Below are 24,207 nucleotides of genomic sequence, written 5' to 3'. Positions count from 1 at the left end.
GCATTACTCTGAACCACATGCTAGCCATCAAGCCAACTAAGGTGCCCTCTCGGTCTCCCATCTACAGCGGCAGCGCCAAACTCTCCTGGTGGACTGCCAGCCACTCAGAGACCCAGACGCTCCCATTAGACAGGAGTCCCAAAGGCAGCCTGTTAATTGGCTGACTTCTCAAGTTTCTTCCAGGTGCTGCCAAGGCAACTTTCAAGTTTCTGACCCGCAACTCAGCCCAGCATCAGGATCGAGACCCTGGGACTAAAATTCAGCCTATAGAGTCACATTGGATGAAAGTATAGGATGCAGCACAATGATAAATATCACAATCCTGTAAACGTGATAATTTTTTTGTATGTAGGAACACCAGTCCTACAGTCACAGTACCCTAGACCAGTACATGAGGAGGCTGCACTTTACCATGGAGGTTGTTACAGAGTTCTGTGACCTCATGGAATGAAGACTCAGATCCTGCAGAATGTCCAAGACTGCATTGCCTGCAGCATTCAAGGTCACAGTAACATTTAATTTTTATGTTACTGTAACATTCCAGGCTACCACAGGTAATATAAGTCACATCTCACAATTCTCTGAACAATCCTGCATAGGGGAGGTTGCTGCAGCTCTGAGAAATGACAATTTCTCATTGCTAGAGAATAGCTTAGTTAGATTACACTCAGATTCAATAGGATTGCAGGGTTTCCCATGGATCCAGGGAGCCGTTGACTACACATGTGGCTCTGTGAGCCTCTCATTTTAAACTCAGGAGTTAACAGGAAGGGATTCCAATCTCTCAATATACAGCTTGTCTGCCAACACTGGCAGCACATCATGCAAGTGAATACCTGCTATCCAAGGAGCTGCTACACTGAATTCAAAATAAGAGTCAGCCATCCAGCCTTTGAGCTCCAACGCTGTATGCTTGGCTGGCTACTAGGTGACAGAAGATACCATCTGATGCCAAGGGACATGACTCCCTTGAGAAACCCCATGCACCAACTGCCCATTCATATAATGAGAGGCCACTCGGACAACACTAATATCATTGAGCAGACCACTGGGGTCTTGAAGCAGAGGTTTTGGTGCTATTACCAGCCAGGAGGTGCCGTGCATTACTTGCCAAGAAGATGTCCAGTTTTGTGGTGATTTGCTGCCTCTGATGATAATGAGATACCGATTGTGTCCCAGGCTGAAGCTCAGGAGCCACAAGCCCAAAGGAAGCGGAGGGGAGCTGGGGAGCACCAGAGGCTTCTAGGTAGACAGCCTGCACCAGGGAGGGACACTTGGCACCATTTAATTGAAGAGTGCTTTCTCCCTCTTTGGACTCCATTTGATGCACCTTTCACAAGTCGCCGTACATGAGGTAGTCCATCATCTGCTCTCATTTGAACCTCTTCCCCATGAAGATTACAGTAAAAAAACGACCACCGATTTCACCAGTACCCAAGTTCCATAATCACTCTGATATCAAAAAGAAACAACGTACACACATGAGATAACCAACAGCACTTCCAGATATTAAACTGTTCTCCCTTAGTGATTATCTGTAAGTGCTGTTGTATGAAGTAGTTCTTCTATGCAACCCTAGAGGTGGATGGCTGCTGAGAATTTGAAGAGGGCAATTTAGATGTCCTTCTGGGGATGCCTTTGAGAGGCTGTTAGCTATGATGGCCCCACCTCAGATTGCACCATCTCAGCTTCAGCAGTCAGGGCCATCGGGCTAACAGGCAAGGGCAATGGTGGAGTGACAGGCAGGGAGTTGCAGGGTCCAAGGGAAAAATAGGCTGCAGCCACTCCCGTTGACTATTTTCGGCTCCCTCTTCCTCATGCCCTCATCCCCTCACCCTGCCCACTTTCCTCCTCCCACTCTGCTCTCTTCAGTTGCCCCTCTCTCTCCAGTTTCCTGTCCTCCAATAGTTCCCCAACACCTCCCTGTTCCTTTTTTCTTTAACCCAGTTCTTCCCTCCTCCTCTCTCCTCTCCCATCTCTCTTATCCCCCAGTCTCTTCGTTCCCCTTCTTCCTCTTTCCTTGTCTTCCTGGGTCCTCCTCCCTCCTCCCCTCCTTTCACCCTGCCCTTCTGCTGTCCTCTCTTTAGCTTTTCTCCCCACCTCACCTCCTCTCATCTATCTTCCTCTCTCCCCTAGTCTCATCCACTCCTTTCCTATTCTCCCTTCCCTCCCATACCGTCTCCTCATCTTTTTTCTCACCCCTGTCCTCTTCCCACTCCTCCTCTCACTCCCCTCCTCCCTTGTCTCTCCTCCTCCCCTCTTCTCACCGCCATCTCTGACTCCTCTCTTGCTTTCTATTCTGTGCTGTAAATTCTATGTAAAATTCTCACCTCTCCTTCCTGCCTCCCCAACTCCTGTCCTGAAAGTGCCCTTGGTCTTGACGCCCCCTGTGCAATGCCCAGGGGATCGACCAGTGAGACATTAACACATGTGAATGTGCAGTTCATTTATCAGATTGCCCTGAATTATAACGCATTGTTGGAAATCCTGACAACTCAAAAAACAATCTAGCTTTGCCCTTGATCCCAAAACCTCACATTGTTCCATTGCTTATTATAGCAATGCACAGGAAAGCCCAAAGGACCAGTGGTGCAGTTAATAGCAAAGCAGTTCAAGCCCAAGAATGCTTTACACTGAAAACAGTTTTGGATGAAAAGCTGCATTTCCGAAAAAAACAAAAAAACAGTTCATGACAAAATGGCATGTTGCCCAGGAAATGACTTTATTGACAGCAGATATTTTGTACTTTTAATTATAACCGATTTAAAGTGTAGTAACTTAAGTAATGATCCACTTCTAATAATTACCCAAAGTAGAATTATGTATCTATTCACAGTCGCTAAACTCAGTTCAGGGACAGGGCTTCCTGCAACGGCAACAGCTGCAATAGCATTTCCTCTGTTAAAGGTGCTGTGTAAATGTGTGTAATCGGAACAAAATGGATGCTGAGCCAAATCAAGCTTTAAGAGGGACGTGATTAGATTTTAGCAGAGATGAATTTTAAAGTAGGAAAGGGGAGGTGGAGAGGTATAAGGAGGAAGTATCAGGTTCCCCCCCCTTTATGGTGGTTGCCCCATTGGGAGCCTGCCCAGCCTATGCAATGCCCCCTGACTCAGGGAAATGGGTCAAGGTTAGGCAGTTTCAGAGAAGAGCCTCTGAAGCAAAAGGCAAGGTCAACATTAGTAAGACAAAGGGAGGGGTGATGCAGAAGAGGTTAAGGCCGGAGGAGCAAAGAGTTCTGTCGGGCTGAAGGGAGATACAGAGACAGGGGCCAGTGAGGCCGTGGAGGGATTTAACACATCCATGAGATTTTAGATTGGAACCATTGAGAGGCTGGGTCTGAAGTATGATTGGACAGCCCTGGTTACAGCCTCACACCTCTGGCTGGAATCATGGTAGAAAATGGGGACAAACTCTGGCAGCGAGGTTCGCCACTGACTCATTGTCCCAACAATCCATGTTCTCATCAGGATCCTGCAGTGGTGAGGAGGAGAGGCCCAGGTCCCCAGAAGATTTACCTCATGTCTGCTCCACCTACCACCACCACTCCCTGGCACTGTCTTGTGTCCGCCATATCCTCAACAGTGGAGAGAAAGGACATTTAGCTGCCCCATTTCTCTGCATTCTTCTCACCAACACCTATCTGCTGAAGGCCTTGTTCTCAACCAAGGCTTTTAGTTGGGCCGTAATTCCAATCCTTTGTGGTCCCTCAAACACCTGCTGCAGAACCATCGACATTTCCCTCTTAGCGCCCAGCAGATTTCCCGCTTTATTTTGGTTATCCCACTGGGAGCCTGTCCTGCCTATGGGATACCCTCTGACCCAGGGAAATGGGTCAAGGCTGGGCAGTTTCTGAGGGAGGGCTGAGGCCCTGCCTCATGAGCTACATCCTGAAGAAACCATTATATTTCAATCGCCCACGGGCTTGATTACAGATGGCATAATGCTGATTTCACATGTTGGGCGGTATTTAGTCGAGGCGGTAGGGGTTTCGGCCATCGGCTGGAGAGCTGACAGAGGCCTCGCATTGCCTTCTTTGGGGAAGGCTCCCCAAATTAACTGCTGAACAAGGACTTAAGTGGCCAGCAGCAAGCCTTCCCCAGGAGTAAGAACCCCTCTGGTGGAAATCCTGAACCCCTGAGGGCTGCCGGCCAATCAGACGCTACAGATGTCCATTGCAGGCAAAATGAGGGAACGTATGGGCAACTGCCAGCACTGCACCCAGGGAGAGGCCTTGGATCACAGAGGCATTCAGGCTACAGGTGACTGAGGACATGTTCGGGGTCACGGGGTGGGGGGGGTTGTGTGAGGGTGGGAGGGGGGTTGGCAGCAAGGGCAGGGGTTGGCACTCAGCAGACTCTCCTGCCCAATGCCAGGTCCCTCAATCAGGCACTGAAGGCCCTTGAACGAAGCAGCCCACCCACCACACCAACCCCCCACCCCCTGCACCCGCCCGAGAGCCTGCAAGCAACCCCGACACGATTTGCCTTTTGGGTTCCCTGCATAGCGACTCCCCCTCCCCCGCCCACCACTCGTTGAATACTATTGGTTGCAGGATGAGGCCCTTAAGTGACTTAATTGGGCGAGAGGCTGGAAAGGTGTTGGGGTCCCCAACTGGCATTCTCTCACCCAATTACATGCACCCCACACCTCCAACTCACCTGGGGGGAGGGCATTAAATTCCACCCATTATATGTAGTCAGCTACGCATAGCACATAAATCAGGGTGACTTCAGAATCAGTGTATTATTTATGTGTTCCACCAGAAATTATGAATAAAACTGGAAACATGACTGTTCATTATTCTAGAAAAGATTTGATATTAAGCTTCATAATTTTAAATGCAACGTGCATTTGGAGAAGATTTTCCATGGATATTCACTCCCGTATTCCCTAATTGAGTGAAGCCATGTTTTTTTGTAATAAGTGCACAATATAAAGGTAGGAATAGTGATAAAATACGTATTTCCATTTAAAACTGCATTTTTAAAATGAGAAAAGGTGGGAGTTTAACTTTCAAATGCTGCAGCTCATGTATTATTGTAGAATCATGGAATGGTTACAGCTTGGAAGGAGGCCATTTGGCCCATCGTGTCTGTGCTGGTCCTTTGCAGGACCAATTCACCTAGTGCCATTCCTCTGCCTGTTCCCCATATCCCTGCACATTTTTCCTTTTCAGATAATGATCCAATTCCCTTTTGAATGCCTCAATTGAATCTGTCTCCACCACACTGCCAGGCAGTGCATTCCATATCCTAATCATCTGCTGCTTAAGAAAGTGTTTCCTGATGTCACTATTGTTTCTTTTGCCAATTACCTTATATCAGTGCCCCCTGGTTCTCGATCCTTCCACCAATGGGAACAGTTTCTCCCCATCTACTTTCTCCAGACTTCTCATGATTTTGAATACCTCCATCAAATCTCTCAATCTTCTCTTCTCCAAGGAGAACAGTCCCAGCTTCTCCAATCTATCGACGTAACTAAAGTTCTTCATCCCTGGACCCATTCGCGTGAATCTTTTTTGCACCCTCTCGAATGCCCTCATATCCTTCCTGAAGTGTGGTACCCGGAACTGGACACAATACTCCAGTTGAGGCTGAACCAGTGTTTTATTGAGGTTTAATATAACTTCCTTGCTTTTATACTCTATGCCTCTGCTTATAAATCCCGGAATTCTTTATGCTTTATTAACCACTCTCTCAACCTGTCCTGCCACCTTCAGTGATTTGTGCACATATACACCCAGGGGCCTCTGCTCCTGCACCCCCTTTAGGATTGTACCCTTTTTATATCATCTTCCAGCCAAAATGAATCACTTCACACTAAATTTCATCTACCATTTGTCCAGCCATTCTATCAGCCCAGCTATGCCCTTTTGAAGTTCTACATTGTCATCCCTACAGTTCACAACACTTTGGAGTTTTGTGTCATCCAAAAACTTGGCAGTTGTACCCTGTACACTAAGGTCTAGGTTATTAATATATATCAGGAAGAGTTGGAGTCCACCGACTCCTGGGGAACTCTACTATAAGCCTTCTTCTAATCCAAAAAGCAATATTTCACCACTGCTCTCTTCTGGTCACTCCGCCAATTTTGTATCCATGTTGCTACTGTCCCTTTTATTTCATGAGCTCCAATTTTCCTCACAGGTCTATTTTGCAGCACTTTATTAATTGCCTTTTGGAAGTCCATGTACACCACATCAACAGCATTACACTCATCAGCCCTCTCTGTTACCTCTTCAAAAAACCCCAGCAAGTTAGTTAGACATGATTTGGCCTTAACAAATCCAAACTGGTTTTCTTTAATTAACTCATTTTTGCCAAAGTGACGATTAATTTCACCCCAAAAAACTTCCCCATCACTGAGGTTAAACTGACTGGCCTGTAGTTGCTGGGCTTATCTTTACACCCTTTTTTAAACAAGGGTACAACATTTGAAATTCTCTAGTCTGCTGGCACCAGCCCTGAGTCTAAGGAAGACTGAAAAAGTATGCCCAGTGCCTCTGCAATTTCCAGTCTCACTTCCCTCAGTACCCTTGGATGCGTCTCACCCGGTCCTGATACCTTATCGACTTTAGGTGCAGACAGCCTATCTAATACCTCCTCCTTATCAATTTTAAACCCTCAAGTGTCTGAATTCCTTCCTGTTTCATCATGACCTGAGCAGCATCTGCTTCCTTTGGTAAAGTTGTCGGTTCCCCTTCGTGATGGAAGATGGCCATTTCTTGTGGGCGTAGAGTCACCTGTTGTGCGTTCTAGCATGGCTATGGAGCCAGACTGCAGACTTGCATGGCTTTCCACAGTGCAGGCAAGGATGAATTGCCTGATTTTGTTGGGACTGCCCAGTCTTTCTAGCTTGCCTTTTGCCCTTTGCTGACTGTATTCTTTGCTATTGGAAGGTAACAGTGCCATTAATTGAGATTGCTCCTCAGGTAGTTCCTTCTTTTCTCCCAATCTGTCCTGGGCATGCCACATTTCCTGAGGCTCGCCTCCGATAATCCCTTGAACTGTAATCTCGGCCTTCCTTGCAGATGCCGTCTAAGTTTAAATTGTGAATACATGACCGCCTTAGGGATTTTATCACCAGTCATGCGTACTACATGCCCACTCCTTGGTAAGGTATTCAGAACAGAAAAAGAGCTGCTGATATTCTGTGTGAGACGTGGGAAGGAGAAGAGTGAAGAGACGGCTTATCACAATGTCATTATCCAAAATAGTGTACTCATAGGGCAGAATTTTACTCTCGTTGGGCTGGCGCGCGCCTGACCCGAACGAGCGCAAAACGATGCGCGATGACGTTGGGCGAGCGTCCTGATGTCATCGTGCACTCGTGTGATATTTTGGTCGGCGGGCGCACGCGGGAGTCGGCAGCGTGCCCACCGACAATTAAGCGGCCTATTGAGGCCCTTAAAGAACCAATTGGCTTGAATTTTCCGCTGCCCATCCAACCGTTCGGTTGGCGGGCGGGCAAAAAGGCCAAGCGGCCTTTGCATTTTTTGGCGAAACTTCATCTACGGGCGGGATGAGGTTTTGACCAGTGATTAAAAAATAATTTTAAAATTTTCAACACTCATATTTAACGTGCCCCTGCTCATTTTAACATGTTAAGAATCTTCAGCTCCCTGAGGCAGCTCTGTGCATCCGGGAGCATTTACTGCGCGCACTTCCGCGCTCACTCTCCTCCCGCCCCCGCCCCGGAAGCGCTGAGCGCTGCAGCACGCGTTTCACGCTGGCTGGACGTTAATTGGCCTGCCAACGTGAAATCCATGTCAGGGCCCGATCGCAGGCGGCGGTCGGCTTTATGACCGTTCCCGTGCCCGCCTGATGATGCCAAAATTCTGCCCATACAGTGTGGCATGCAGTGAAAGTGTCTCCCATTGTTGCCAGTGTGGTGATTTCCTTATGAAAATTCTTGCACAGCCATATTTTCTAATTTAAACTTAATACTGGCTTTATACTATAAAGCTTGCAGACACTGGAGAAATGATTGTTCTTCTTTAAATTGGCTTACCCTTCTAAATGTGCACCTCAATCCAAATAAAAATCCATTACATGACAGATATTACACAGAAAGATGAGTTATGGAATAATACGCTTTGTAAAATTCACATGAAAACATTTATTTTGTCCTACTTTTAAAATCTTTTGATTTGCTAGCTTTCTGTGGATTGATCATGCACACATGCTTTAACCATTATGCATAACTTTAGGAGGTGCCAAAGTATAGAGACAACAGATTGTCAAACTGTCAAAACGTAGATAGTCATCAGCTGTGCCAAGGCTATACTTTAACACACCATAATGTGAAAAACAACAATGATAACTCACCCATATAGTTGGCAGAGTTTCAGCATCTCGGTGCAGCAAAGTTTGCTGCTTGCAGAATGTTATTTTTTAAAAAAGACTGCCTAAAATGGATTCATATATTGCAAATGAGCCTGCTTAGAATAATCATAGAACAGTACAGAAGGAGGCCATTCAGTCCTCCGTGCCCATGCGGGCTCTTTGCAAGAGCAACTCACTAGTCCTACTCTCCTGCTATCTCCCTGTGACCCTGCAATTTTTTTTTTTTCTTTTCAGATGATTATCCAAACCTGTTGTGAAAATTTTGATAAACCTGCCCCCATGGCACTCTCAGGCAGTGCATTCCAGATGCTAACCACAAAGTTTTTCCTCAGGTCCCCAGCTTTTTTTGTCCATCGGTGTCCTCTGGTTCTCAACCTCCCCTCCAAAGGGAACAGTTTTTCCTTACCTACCCTGTCCAGAACCCTCATGATTTTGAACACTTCTGTCAAACCTTTGTTAATCCTCTCTTCTCTCGTGAGAACACCCCCAACTTCTCTAATCTATCTATCAAACTGAAGTACCTCACCCCTGCAACCATTCTCGTGAATCTCTTTTGCACTCTTTCTGACATCTTCACACTTTTCCTAAAGTGTGGTGCTCAGAATTGGACAGAATACCCCAGTTGAGGCCAAGCATGTTTTTGATAAAGGATCACCAGAATGTCCTTACTTTTGTACTCTATGCCTCCATTATAAAGCCGAGAAGCCGATATGCTTTATTAATTGCTTTCTCAATCTGCCCTGCTGCCTTCAGTGATTTGTGCACAGATATCTCAAGGCCTCTCTGCTCCTTCACCCGCTTTAGAATTGTATTTTTTATTTTATACTGTCTCGCCTCATTCTTCCTACAAAAATGAATCATTTCACATTTCTCTGCATTAAATTTCATTGCCACATGCCCACCCATTCCATTCTCGTAGGCTATTTAAAAAGCCTGTCCTGTCCCTTGAAAGCAAGAATTTAGTATGTCTTAAAATCAAAGACTTAATACAGGAGTTATTATACTGCTCCTATAATCTATATTTGTGCTTTACCATTACTACATTAATACTAGTTTTAAGTTATCGGGCACACAGGCAAGCATAATGTACATTCCCTCTGTAAAAAAATAAAACTTTGCATTGTAATGGCATATTTCACTCAGGTCTCTACCTTAATTGAAAGTATGACTGGGGTGTCCTGACACAGCTCCTGATGACTGCTGATGGAGCAGCTTAGCTAGGGAGATAAGAGAAAGTCATATGCCTATGATGCCAGCTATGGAATAGTGCACAGAGAAAGGGGGCTTAAATAGAGATGGGACATTGGAACAAGAGTAGGCTATTTATCCAGTCAAGCCTGCCCCATCATTCAGTGAGATCGTAGCTGATCTGTGACATAAATCCATACACCTGTCTATGCCACATATCCCTTAATACCCTTTGGTTAAGAAAAATCTATCAATCCCAGATTTTAAAATTAACGATTGACTTACCATCAATGTTTGCGGGGGAGAGTTCAAATATCTATCAACCTTTTCATGTAGAAAGTTGACTAACTTCACTTCTGAAAGATCAGGCCCTACTTTTTAGGCGCTGTCTCCTCGTCCTAGATTCCCCAACCAGCGGAAGTAGTTTCTCTCTATCTACCCAAGCAGTTATTGGACAATAATGTTCAAATTGTGAAAGGTAATTGGACAAGAAACAGAGATGTAATTCCAGAATATCACAGTTGTAGAGGGGAACCACACTTGGACAGACAATCAGGGTTACTAGCCCTACCTCCAATTCATGCTGTCTCTGAGCATGTTGTCTTCCTTGCTGGAAGTTTAAAATGTTGTGCAATTATCTCTGGAATCTTTACACCCAGCCTAATACGATTGATATAACTGTGAACATACTTTTCTTGTTCAAAGACTTTTGTCCACAATTCTATCTGACTTGGCAGAAGCAAAAGCAAGGAAAACAAAAGGATGTTTTTCCTAATCAATCAACTTAATCCAATTCTCAACCATAATATGTCAGAGGAGTATACTTACATTAATTAATTCCATTCATGCATGTGACAGCGTAAGAGCTTTATTTCATGTAATGCACATTTAAAATAAAAATTTAAAAAGTTTCCAGTTGCAACTAGGTATAGTGAAACATCTTTTATTGCTTTGTAGTAATAAGTCATTCATATGCAGATTGTGATTATATTTCCTGGGGAAGAATAAAAATGTCATTCAAATAAACACTGTATACAACGAGTAGCTACCTTTCCACTTATTTATTATTAAAGCCCGTCATATCTGAATAAAGCATTTGTAGCGGTTCTATCTTAGCATTGTCGTGGCTAAAAATAGGGATTGTAAATAATTGATGGGAAGTTGTTAAATGAATGTGGAGGCAAACACGCCTGTGGCTCCAGAGAACAGGTGCCAAGAAGTTTCAGTTCATCTTCTTGAATGGTTGGTTGTTTTCTGCACTCACTCCCAGTTCGCAGCCTTAAAAAAAGCAGAGTGACTTCACTCCATAGTGAATACGCAGCTACTACCATCTAATCAGGTGTGCCAAGTTACCCCAGGAAACTCAAGACATTATCATCATGACAGGATGACACGTAAACCCTGATTTTAACTTGGATTGTGAATTCTATGGATGGGCCTAAGGATGGCTGCCTGACCTCAGTAGGGTGAGGTCCGGGAGGTTGTAACTGGCAGGCCTCACCTGTAGGCCCCCAGCCAGTTTCTCGCCCTAAAACTGATGGGAAAGGGCAGCTCACTGGCAGACAGAATTACCACACAACAGGTGGCAGGAGGTTGCTGGCAGGAACCAAAGGAACAGTGCCAGGCCCTCGGGTAAAGAGATCCAGGGGCGAGCCAGGGAGGAGGGAGGAGGTGTTGCGCCTTTTGGCCCAATGAGGATACTGGAAAAAAAAGACTTTCCTTAATGGACCTTCTGACCTCAAGACCTCTTCCTGCTAGGAAAACCATAACTGCTTCCCTGCTGGGGGGCCACAGTATAATATGACTTGATTGGAGCCTAAGCTGTAAATTGAAAGAAAGACTGTGCTATATTCTGCTAGTTGTTCTTCTGCCCTGTTCATAACAGTAAGGCTAAAATTGGAGCCTGTGGAACTGGTGGAGATATCAGTGGGTGAGTTCCACGAGCGCTTGTTTTGTTACTTCTAGAGGGGCAGAGTAAAGTCTCCCATTCCGCTGATGTCTTTCTGTCTGCTTACTTGACACCTCTACTTGCTGGCAGTGATGTCTCTGTTGGCCCCAGGTATTGCAAACAGAAAGGCAGCCAAGGTGCAGCCCTATTAAAATCAGTTCAGGTAGGATTCGCAGACAGTGAAGGCCAGGTTTGGAGTAGAGGTCAATATATAAGCGGAAACTCTCATAGCTAGGTTTGCATTTAGCAAAGCTGTTTGTTGGGGGAGTAGAATGCTCAGGTGATGAGCCAGTGCAGGGTTAGGGTCAAGATTTAGTCAGAAGTGTGGATTTCAAGCAGCATACAAACATTCCGGATAAGCAAACAGTATGTTAAGTGCTGAGCGTGGCAAGTCAAGGACATAGAGGCCCAGCAGATATTAATGGCTGGACCACATTTGAATAATTTTTCTTTAATCCTTGCCCAAAGATCAAACTTTAGATTAAGTGACACCTCTCTGCCTCTCCACCCTGACACCCTCATGCCCATACTGCTTTTTTTTTTATTCGCTTATGGGATGTGGGCATCACTGGTTAGACCAGCATTTATTGCCCATCCCTAATTGCCCTTGAGAAGGTGGTGGTGAGCTGCTTTCTTGAACCGCTGCAGTCCATGTGGTGTAGGTACACCCACAGTGCTGTTAGGAAGGGAGCTCCAGGATTTTGACCCAGCGACAGTGTGTGACTTGGACAGGAACTTGCAGGTGGTGTTGTTCCCATGTATCTGCTGCCCTTGTCCTACTAGATGGTAAAGGTCGCAGTCTTGGAAAGTGCTTACAAAGAAGCCTTGGTGATTTGCTGCAGTGCAACTTGTAGATGGTACACCTCTCCATTCTGTCAAATTCTAGGACCCCCCCAGTACATTTTTTTCAACCTCCAAGACCGTTCCCCAGAGCTACCAATCCCCAGGACTATTGGCAATCATAGAATTAGACTGTCCCAGGACAGCTCCAATTCTCGCTCCACAATGTTGAACCTCTTATAGCCAGTTGTGAAAGAGGAGACCAGAAGTCAATGTTCATGAGGCAACTGTGTGACTTCCTAGGCCACTTCAGAGGGCATTCAGAGTCAACCATGTAATGTGGACTAGAGCCCTGTGTAGGACAGACCAAGCTGGGGTTGTGGGTTTTCGGCCTGTAATGCCCAGTGCACCAGGAGCGCGCCAGAAACCATAGGCCCTCAGCCTCGTCCAAAATTGGGCCTCAGGCTTCATCAGCACATTTGAGCTGAGCAGCGGCACCTCTTTCACTGTCAGAGGCAGCTCACCGATTTTGTTGGGCCCAATATGGGTCATCCGCTCCGCACAGCACTGACCAATTGAGGAGAGAGATCCTGAAGCATATGCAAGGTGCCTAATGCCTGTATTAGGCTGCCGCTAAGGAGGCCTGAGTATTAACTGCCCGAATATGGGGATCGAACTTATTAAACGCATCATTGGGACATGAGACAAAGCCTTGCAAAATTGGTCAATTTTATGGCTGATAATTTCCTGGAATCTCAATCCAGCAATAATCTAACCAAATAGCGAGTGTACTTTGGCTGCTCAGAGCATCATAGTTTAAAATCTTTCCCAGTAAAAAAATGTATCTTTCTCGTTAAGGATCAGACTTTGCCTAAATAGGACAATATTACGATCGTGGTTGAGACCAGTAACTTTGCTTTTGAAGGAAATTTGAAATTTCCAGTTATATTCCTGCATCACATTGTAACATCCTATTACATCACATATCATTATCACTTCTTACTTCAAACATCGCTTTGAATTTTTCTAATATGCTTTGTTGCCCAGATCTACAGGTATTTATGCAAATAGGTCACTTGTTCCTTGGACAGTCTGTAAAATCTATTTTCAGCAGCTGGGAACAGACCCTTGTAAGATTTACACAAGATTTTCTTGCATTTAGCCCTAGTTCTACTGTGCCTGATTTTTATTAAAAAATCCGATGTTTTTGCGCAAGCAAATTCTGATAGTAACAAAACTGTGGAGCAGTCTGTCTGTATAATCCCAATATTTATAAAATGACGTAATAAAGTAAGCAGAAAAAATATGACTAGATAATGGCTGCTCTGTTACTGAAGTGTTTGCTTAAGGCAAAGCATCTGCTGAACCATGAGTTCATTCCCTGTACATTTTGCTTAGTTTGCTTAGTGGGATTGATTGAATGAAGAACGTGTTGCTCACTGCACAGACTCCCTCTTAAGAAATGTCTACTTGTGTGTATTTTGTGCTTTTAGATTAGTATGTTTTCCTCTTCATTTCTGCCCTGATGGAGATGGTCATTAGTGCACTGCCACTTCCTGCTGCCTGGGCAGGTGGTTGGGTGTGATATAGAGACTCCAGTCAGTGTTTCTCCCAGTCAGCTGGCAGGCCTCAGGCTGAACGCCAAGTAATTTATGTTCTAACAGTTCGCCTCTCTTCCTAAGGAGGAATGCCATGTTGTTGCAAGGTGGCTCAGCTAAGAACTGCTATATTTTCCCAAACCAATGTTGGGGAGAATGGGGATCAGGATACTGTAGAATGGCAAGCATGGCATTGGTCAGCAAATGCTAAACCACCATTGTGCTGTGTGGAAGCCAAGAAGAAGAGGTGGACAAGAGATGCTTGTAGCTTCTAAAGAAAACAGTGAGATTGTTGTTGTTGGCACAGTCAAAACACATATAGCTCAGGAATTAGCACATTTAAAATTGAAATGTGTCTGCGTGAAATTACTTTTGCAGTTTTAATGTTGCTAAATTTTAATGTTTAAGTAGAAAGGTCATTTCATAGAATTGCATTAACCATTAACCCACTATAAATAACTCACTACAAAACAAAAACAGAATTACCTGGAAAAACTCAGCAGGTCTGGCAGCATCGGCGGAGAAGAAAAGAGTTGACGTTTCGAGTCCTCATGACCCTTCAACAGTAGCTGTCATTTTTCAGGCTTGAGGTATTAGAACAGCCATTAACACTTGAGATACTTGTTATGTCAAAGCAATGTCTGCAAGAATGTGTTTTAGCCAGAATAGATTTAAATCCCTTTGCCATTTGGAATTGTTAGCTAGGCCGAAAGGAGCTAATCATTAGGCAGTCATGCAGGACAAGTCACACACGCAGAAGGATGAGAGCACAGACCGCACTTCAGGGGCTGTGGCTTAGGCTGAGTCACAGAAATTCAACCTGTTCAACCTCTGCCAGTGACTTGTCTGTGTCTGATGAAGTAATTGTGCAGAAAATTGAAGGTGCATTGTTTACGTCCAATGTTTGGGAAAGGAGAAATGTTTTCTTATAAAATTAAGGGTGTAAATGAATAGCTGGTCACTTGGTGTCAAAACAGCAATGCTGCCCCTTGATACGTGATACTTCATAGCAAGAACTACTCCTGGCAGAAATCTGCAACGTTTGAAAATTCAAGCTAACATTAGGGAGATGTTACAGTCCATGCCATTACAAGAATGAGGACCATTTGGCTGCAAGAGATTAGAAGGGTATGTGAAAACAGTAAAGCTATCCTTTTCAATCAGCCCAATATAAATTGGTCAAACTGAAGCATTTAGATTTAGAGGTAGCAAATATAATTCACTACTGTTACATGACTCCATGCATAAAGGAAGTTACGACCTTGATCAGATACTTGCTGATGTCCCGAGCAATGTACAAGAAATGGATATCCTGGCACTGCTGATCACATGGAATGATCAAGCATAACATGATCCATTGTGTCACAGACCAGGAAGCACTTTTATAACTTTAAAAGGCTAAATTTAAATCCTTGAGAGAAAATTTAAGTCAAATATCTTGGAGGAGGATGTTTTGTCATTATTTTAGTAGAAGATGTTGTGCATTTGGACTTCCAAAAGGTATCTAATTTTTTTCTTTTATTTATTTGTTCATGGGATGCAGTTACTTGGCCAGCCACCGTGAAATCGCAGTCAGGGGGCGATCACGTTCGGGGGTCCGTTTCCCAGCGGCCCCCCGCTAGGCCTGCCAATCGCGCGCGCCCGATGACCGAAAAATTCAGGCCAGGGTTTGTGTTTCTGGTCAATGACCTTTCATCATCGTCACCTGATGAAAGGTCATGTACCTGAAACATTAACTGTGTTTTTCTTTCCACCAATGCTGCCTGACCTGCTGAGCATTTCCAGCGTTTTCTGATTTGATTGCAGATTTCTAGCATCCGCATTGTTTTGGTTTTGTGTTCGTGCTAAACCTTTCTTTGTTCCATTTGTCTTTCTGAGAAGAGTTAATCATATGAAATTCGTTTAATGGGAAACAAAAATGCCTACTAAAAGTCAGCTGTGTTATACTGGTGAAAGAATTACAAATAAAAATATTTACCGGAAATGGCGTTGATTTTAGGTTTTTGATTGGACGGGAGAAACCTGGAGAAACCAGTGAAGTGGCTCAGCTAATTCGTCAAACCCTAGAACAGGAGAGACGGCAGAGGGAAATGATGGAACAACATTATGGGCAATATATCGACGATGACGAGGAGGTAAGAAATCTCAGAAACACAATAAACATACCTCTGAGGAATCATTTTCAGCTCTCATTTCATTGGCACTCGAACTTCCACTGTGTATCATGTGGAAGAAATATCATTAGACCATAAGACATAGGAGCAGAAATTAGGCCATTCGGCCCATCGAGTCTGTTCCGCCATTCAATCATGGCTGATAAGTTTCTCAACCCCATTCTCCCGCCTTCTCCCCGTAACCTTTGATCCCCTTACCAATCAAGAACCTATCTATCTCGGTCTTAAATACACTCAATGACCTGGCCTCCACAGCCTTCTGTGGCAATGAATTCCATAGATTCACCACTCTCTGGCTAAAGAAGTTTCTCCTCATCTCTGTTGTAAAAGGTCTTCCCTTTACTCTGAGGCTGTGCCCTCGGGTCCTAGTCTCTCCTACTAATGGAAACATCTTCCCCACATCCACTCTATCCAGGCCTTTCAGTATTCTGTAAGTTTCAATCAGATCCCCCCCTCATCCTTCTAAACTCCATCGAGTATAGACCCAGAGTCCTCAAGCGTTCCTCATATGTTAAGTCTTTCATTCCTGGGATCATTCTCGTGAACCTCCTCTGGACCCTCTCCGGGGCCAGCACATCCTTCCTGAGATACGGGGCCCAAAATTGCTCACAATATTCTAAATGTGGTCTGACCAGAGCCTTATAAAGCCTCAGCAGCACATCCCCGCTTTTATATTCTAGTCCTCTCGAAATAATTCTTCGTTTTGCAAGCTCCACACGTGAGGAGTGCAGTCTGGCTAGATAGGCTCTGGGCAAGCAGTGTGGGGAGTGTGCACATGGAAACATTGTCATGATGTTGCTCATAACCTCTTAGTCACAAGGTGTAAAATGTCCCTACACCTGCCAATTCAGTTTCCCCAGCTAATGGCTCCTTTCATCAGACCAATCAGGTTTGGGGCAAAGTGGTTGAACTTCCATGGGTCTTTTCCCGATTAGCCACCATTATTTTGGAAGTTTTGCAGAAACCCTAGAGAAACTACATGAATGGTTTATACCATTTCTTCAGCTCTCTACAAATCTTCCACTAAAGTTATGATGAGCAATCTGAAGACGCACTCCCCTCAACCCCCTTCACCCCTGCTGTAGAGATTTATCTCCAAAATCTAATCTTTCTACAGTAGTTGCCTAGGATAAGCAGACCGATTATTAATCATGCTGTCGATTAGTGCAGTCTGTTCAGGATTATGTTTCCTTTTCTAAGTTTCCCCGTAGCCTAAATTTTGTTATTGGATGATGGGGCTGAAGAAAGTAGCATTTTTCTCCCTTGCAGGAAGAGCAAACAAAAGAAAGAAAAACTATTCTCTTTGTGTTGCATGGTGACACCCATCGCCCATCTTATGTTGATGATATGGTCACTTGCAGTCAAAAATAAACAAGAATATTAGTACACAAGGGCCTCAGGTACAATTGAAATTTAATACCCCATGTATTCCAGCTTAGCTTTGGTGGTATGGGGGCAGGACCGATCCACATGTATCTAAATCCATTATAATTGAGTCTGCATTGGTGCATTAATGCGTTCCAGGCGCCTTAATGTACATTGCAGAGCAGTTCACAATGGCTGATGCTCACAATTCATCTAAGCATGCCTTGGGGATTACAAAATACACCCTTAAGCATCTGCTACAGTGTGGTTCCTACATTATCACAAGTAAACTGGATAAACAAAACAATCCTAAGGAATCATTACATTCAGTTTGGCTTTGCTAAACACGCCAGTCAATGTTCGGCTGGCATTACTCCAGTGCTGAGAATTCAATCTCAGGTCACTTCCCAGTTTCATGTGGGTAAGGAAACTGTTTCTCCATTGTTATATCCTTCATCACCAAAACCAGAGCTAGAACATTGTTCTTGCTGTTTAGAAGCTGCACTATGTCTTTTGTGCAGAGCAGCTTAACAATGGCTTATTTCACATAGAACAAAGACCCCAAGACAAACCGGTGACAAAATATAGATGACCAATTGCATCATAAGTTGCTACCCTCTTGCTGTAAGGAAACCCAGGGGGCATTCCACCCACTCCTTGGCCACTTCATGCAAATCCTCAGTAGTGTTTTAATTGATACTATATGCAAGGTTTCATGGAGCAATTCTCATCCATTTATTAAACATTACTTTTGAGATTTATTTACAGTCGAAAACAACATCAGCCATGACAGTTAATGTTATGGCTTCTGTGCAAGGACCTTTCCCTCCTACATTTACCTAGGCTTTGGATGCAGAATGAAGAAAAAGGAGATTGTACATCTCCTGCTCTACAGTTCCATCCATCCACCTTTGCAGATCCTGCAAGAGGTTAGCTAAGAAGGGAAGGGGTTAGCATGAACTGGTTCACTAAGATCATGCTTAGTTTCAGGTCAAAGTAACCTCGGGAATGCTGTACATCCTTGGGCTTTACATGATGGGCAAGTTTGAAAAACACATTTATTTACAATGTCATAATGATGACATGTGCATGCTCAGTATTCACAGAATCAAAAATTGTTGCAGCACAGAAGGAGACCATTTGGTCCATTGTGTCTGCCCCAGCTTTCCAAATGAGCAAGTCACTTAGCGCTACTCCCTTGCCTTCTCCCTGTAACCCTGCACTTTCTTCCTTTTCAGACAATAATCCAATTCCCTTTTGAATACCCTGTTGAACCTGCCTTCACCACACTCTCAGGCAGTGTATATCAGATCTTAACTACTTGCTGTGTGATAAAAGTTTCTCCTCATGTCTCCATTGCTTCTTTTGTCAATTACCTTAAATCCGTGCCCCCTCAGTCTTGATCCTCCCACCAGTGCAAACAGTTTTTCCTTATCTACCCTGTCTAGACTCCTCAAGATTTTGAATAGCTCTATCAAATCTCCTTTCTACCTTCTCTTCTGCAAGGAAAACAGTCCCAACTTCTCCAATCTATCTGCGTAACTGAAGTTCCTCATCCTTGGAACCATTCTCATGAATCTTTTCTGCACTCTCTCTAATGCCTTCACACTTTTTCTAAAGTGTGGCACCCAGAACTGGACGCAGTTTTTCCATTGAGGCTGAGCCAGTGTTTTCTACAAGTTTAACTTAACCTCCTTGCTCTTGTACTTTATGCCCTATTAATAAAGCCTAGAATATTATTTGCTTTATTAACCACTCTCTCAACCTATCTTTCCACCTTCAGTGGCTTATATACCCAGGTTCCTCTGCTCCTGCGCCCTCTTTAATATTGTACCCTTTATTTTATATTGTCTCTCTTTAGTCTTCCTATCAAATTGAATCACTTTACAATTACTTTCTCCAGAGTCTTTCAAGCTAGTCTATACTCCTAAGGCATATGGACGGTGCATACCTTGCATAAAGAAGACTCTAGCAGGCTAATAATCTGTCCTACTTAACACAAGAAGTCCTTGACAGTGTGGTCCCTGCAAATCAGAAATCAATGTTTTTGGATTTTTATGCTCACACTAAACAGTACAAATTCTTGTTTAGTTAGCTGCTCGTTGTCAGCCCTGCATCCTCTTGTTTTGGTTTTGAACTCCACTTAAGAGCTGAGAAACTAGCCAGTGTAGTTAGTACTATAAGCCTGGCCGTGAATAAGGTGTGCAGCCCATTCTTTTTTGCTGTGCATGTCTAAATAACATTTGTGAGCCAATGGCATATATCACAAAGATGGTTGCAAGCATTTCTAAAAGTACCTTCGGAAATGTCTGGTTCATTACAAGTAATTGATATAATGTCCTCAAAATTCTGTAACTCATCCTGCAGAGTCACTGACTGGAATTTCCCAGCCCCTCGCATCGGCGAGATCTTCCTCTCCCGCCGATGTGAACAGAGATTTCAATGGCTCACCGGCCCCACTGCAGGGGGTGGCTGTAAAATTCCGGCTCCTGTCCCTGCCATAAGTAAGTGAAGCTGTTATAGCTGAGAGTTATCTTCATTGGAACTAGAAGAAGGTGTGAAAGATTAGCCAAAGGACTCACCTTCCTTTAAGGGTCAGACTTTGGTAAAGTATTACAGTCCAAATCTTTGTTAATACGCTTGAGGGAAATAAACTCGCAGGGCTACGGGGATAGAGTGGGATGGGGTCAGGGGGAAGAATGGGGTCAGACCGGATTGCTCTACGGAGAGCCAGCATGGACCTGATGGGCTGAATGGCCTTGTTCTGTGCCGTAATGACTGTGACTGTGCGACAATAATGCTGAATAGTACAAAACACAAATCACATAAGCCAATGGATAACTAGATGGGATGTCGGTCTGTGACGTTGAGTTGGCTTTTGACTCCATGAAGTTAAACCCCTGTATATTTTTCTGTAAACAGTCATAGACATCCTTCAGTTTTGCTATCGGCCATGAACCCAGTAAAAACCTTTACCCCTGTGACTGAACAACACTGAATTTATTTCACACTTTTTCTCAAAAAGACAGACTGGGTGAAATTGGACTTGGATGGTTGCGCAAACCGAGCGATAGCAAATCAGTAGCCAATTTTACACCTCATCTAATCTTCTTTTCCATGAACCGAAAGCAATAGCAGAATTTCCAATGTTTAATTTTTTGGATTTGTCACAGGAAATGAAATTATCCCCGCGTTTTGGACCATAATAGTTCCACATTTAAATGAAATCATTTTGTTTTTGAGTTCAACTTTTTTTAAAACTTGTATTATAAATTGAGTTCTCAGTCAGTGGCTGTGGAGCAACAGTATTTTTATTCTGTTTGTGAATCTACATACTGACTCCTGAACATGTGAATTCTCCTTCACTCTTGGTATCTCACAATCGCCCTGTAGAGATTAAGAATGGGAATCCAGTTATTTTTGTCTGTAAAACACTAATGCGACCCTCAGAAGATTATTGGAACTCAAAGTGGGGTCCTGTTGTCCATTTGTCCTATTTAAATATATATATATATAAGTGAATAACTGAGCAGTGGCGACCAGGATAGTTCCAGATTTAATCCTTGGTTCAGTCTCAATCTGAAACCCCTTCTGCTGAGTTAGTTCTTCAAGCTTTGACAATGCTAAATGTGTTGTAGCTGTGCTCAGCACCTCTTGGTCAAGGAGGCGAAATCAGGCAGGGTTTCATCTCCTAATCGCTATTCAGCAGCCACCCCCTGTTGGAGGTGAACATCAGGTGAGGACAGGACGTATCTTGGCTGTGACGCCCCACCATGGGCAGCAGCCTGCCGACACTTACTTTCAAGGCTCAAACAGCAATAAGGACCACTTGGATGAGAGGCCAGAAAGCAACAGGTGCCTATGGCATAAAGTCAGTGCCTCCTGAGGAGAGGGGGCAAAACCATCAAGGAAAGTGGTGGGGGGGGGTTTCACTTGAGGAAGGATGCAGAGGATATTTATTAGAATGCCGCCAGGGCTATGGGACTTCAGTTATGTGGAGAGATTGGAGAAGCTGGCAATGTTCTTCCTGGAGCAAAGAAAGCTAAGGGGATGTTGAATAGAAGGGCTCAAAATCACGAAGTGTTTTGTTAAAGTAAATGAGTAGAAACTGTTTCCAGTGGCAGAAGGGTCAGTAACCAGAGCATACAGATATAAGGTGATTGGCAAAAGAACCAAAGATGAGATGAGATTTTTTTTACTCAGCGACTTGTTATGGCCTGGGATTCACAGTCTTAAAGGGTGGTGGAAGAAGATTGAATAGTAACTTTCAAAAGAGAGTTAGGTAAATACTCGAAGAAGAAACATTTGCAGGGTTATTGGGTAAGGGCAGGGGAACGAGGCTAATTAGATCGCTCTTTCAAAGAGCAAGCACAGGCATGACTGGCCGAATAGCCTCCTATACTGTATCATTTTATGATTCTATATGAAATCCAGTAATAAAAGGTAGGTGATTAGCCATCGTTCACGAGGGACCCTAGGCATTGTCTTTTTAGTAGAGAGAGACAGTTGGATATATAGATTGAGGAGCATCACTTCGCATCATGCATGGGGCAGGCAAGAAGGCAGGTCCCAAGTCTACGTCAGTCAGAACAGGAATTGAACCTGTGCTGTTAGTGTTATTCTGAACCACATACTACCCATCCAACCAACTGAGCGAACCAGCGCCTCAGTAATAATAAAGTATATATTAACAAAAGTTAGTGACAGAAAGTGTTACAGGCATGTAGGGAGTAGGTGAAAAGTTATTTTTAGGGTCTTTGCTACCACTGATATGCCAATAAACGTGTGAGTTCCCTAAGATCATGCATGTTTGGTGATGACATTTATATCATATCATATTAGACATGAAACATCATTTGAAAAGTAACCCGATCATGACAGGTTTTCAGTAGGCTGTTATCTCTCTGTGCTTGGGAGGTTTTAATACATTAAATATAAGCTTTCAGTGTACTTCCTCATAACAGGCAGCATTCTAATGAATCTACAGTGTGGCTTCTCTATGGCCTCAACACTCTTCCTATGATGTGGAACCCAAACCCAAATAATGGGCGGTAACACTCAATACAAAAGCTGATAGAAATCAAATGTAACATAGCACATTTTAATACAAAAATATATATTTTGACTGGGAGAAAGCTGGGTGATCAGAAAGAGCTAATGAATTTGAGATTTCAGGTTCACAAGATCTAAAAAGCAGCACCTCCAGTGTGTTTTAAAATAGTAGTCGTTGAAGGTAAAAGATGAGATGTACTGGTGAATCTATAAAATAGCAATAAGATCCCGGAAGAAGTACAGTGTGTAGGTTTGGGTTCCACAGCATAGGAAGAGTGTTGGGGCCATAGAGAAGCCACACTGTAGATTCATTAGAATGCTGCCTGTTATGAGGAAGTACACTGAAAGCTTCTATTTAATGTATTAAAACATCCCAAAACACTACACAGGAGCATTATAAAACAAAGTGTGACACTGAGCCACATAAGGAACTATTAGGTCAGATGACCAAAAGTTTGGTCAAAGAGGTAGGTTTTAAGGGGTGTCTTAAAGAAGGAGAGTGAGGTAGAGAGGAGGAGGGGTGAGGGTATTCCAGAGTTTACAAGTACAAAAAAAAAGCCATTGGGTCTATTTTCCTTAAAGCAGATGGATTATTGGATTATTTGATAGAGTTGTTGAGAATTATGAAGAGATAGGGCAGAGTAAATAGAGACAGACTGTCTCCAGTGATTGAGGGGTCAAGAATGAGGGATTATAACTTTGTACGTAACAGAGTTAGAACAGGATAGCAGAAACTTTGCTATACAGTTTTGTGAGGCTGTGAACTGCACCAGGTTAGCGACTGAAGAAGAGACCATCAACATTTAAGAGTAAGTTAGATAGGTGGTTGAAGGAAAAGGGGTAAAGAGACATGGGAACAGTGCAGGTACGTGCGATTAGGACTGAGCGCTATAGAGGAGAAGCATCAAAATGGACCAATTGGGCCAAGTGCCCTTTCTCCGAGTTGTAATTTCTATGTAACACATTGAGTGTGCACATTGTGGTATATGGAATTGCTAAAACCATCGGGAGGTCAGGTTATTAAGTAGCAGCAAAAGCAGAATCCCAGAGGCTCAAATTCATTAAGCACAATAAGGCTGAAAAAATGCCTTCAGTATCAAATACAGTCAAAATCATCCTTCATGCTATGCTATGTTCTACTCTTACTATGTTTTTTCATTCGCCATATGAAGCCTCATTACTGATCATTGTGCTTTCTATTCTGAACTGCATTGTAGGATTTAGCGTTGTTTTCATATGACATGAAGAGCACAGCCAGTGGCTTTTTCAACAACAATAACAATAATAACAACAGCTGGCTATTTGTAAAGGTTTGTGGTATTGGATTTGAAAACAGTGCATGGTGTGATCTCCATTTTGCTTTGCTTTGGACAACTCTTTCTCGCTTGTGTTTCCTTTCCTGTAGACGTTAAAGGCTAGATTTTCCACTCTGGTGGTAAGTCAGCATGGCACTGGTAATGCCACCACATTTCCTAGGATGAGCCTAGCTAACATAATGTTGATGAGCTTCTGACAGAATGCCTGCCTGCACTGGGAAACCCTCCTCTGGGAGAGGGAGGAAGATGGCTGCTCGAGGCCTGAGACACCTGTGACAGCAGAACAGGGCCGGCTTCCTCCAGGGCAGCTGATGAGGAGGACCAGATTGATTGACAATCATGGGATTGAGCAGGGCAGTAATTTCTCCCATAAATTATCGCCCACCTTTGTGGGGAACTGGCCTCCAGGAAGATGTTGTCATTGCTCACAACCACTGT

At 43.8% G+C, this 24,207-nt stretch overlaps 1 protein-coding gene across 1 annotated transcript in view; it reads left to right on the top strand.

The window, feature by feature from the left end:
• The window catches only part of ppp1r9ba (protein phosphatase 1, regulatory subunit 9Ba), a 222,675-nt gene that overhangs the window by 149,188 nt on the left and 49,280 nt on the right, over nt 1-24,207 (top strand). Inside the window, exon 6 of the mRNA XM_078529635.1 lies at nt 15,862-15,997. Coding sequence (XP_078385761.1) covers nt 15,862-15,997 — 136 coding nt within the window. The remainder of the gene's footprint in view (nt 1-15,861; nt 15,998-24,207) is intronic.

This window comes from Cetorhinus maximus, chromosome 25 (assembly GCF_964194155.1).
Source record: "Cetorhinus maximus chromosome 25, sCetMax3.hap1.1, whole genome shotgun sequence".
NCBI classification, from domain to species: Eukaryota; Metazoa; Chordata; class Chondrichthyes; order Lamniformes; family Cetorhinidae; genus Cetorhinus; species Cetorhinus maximus.
The sequence above is the reverse complement of the archived record's forward strand: the minus strand, read 5'-3'. Positions and strand labels throughout refer to the sequence as shown.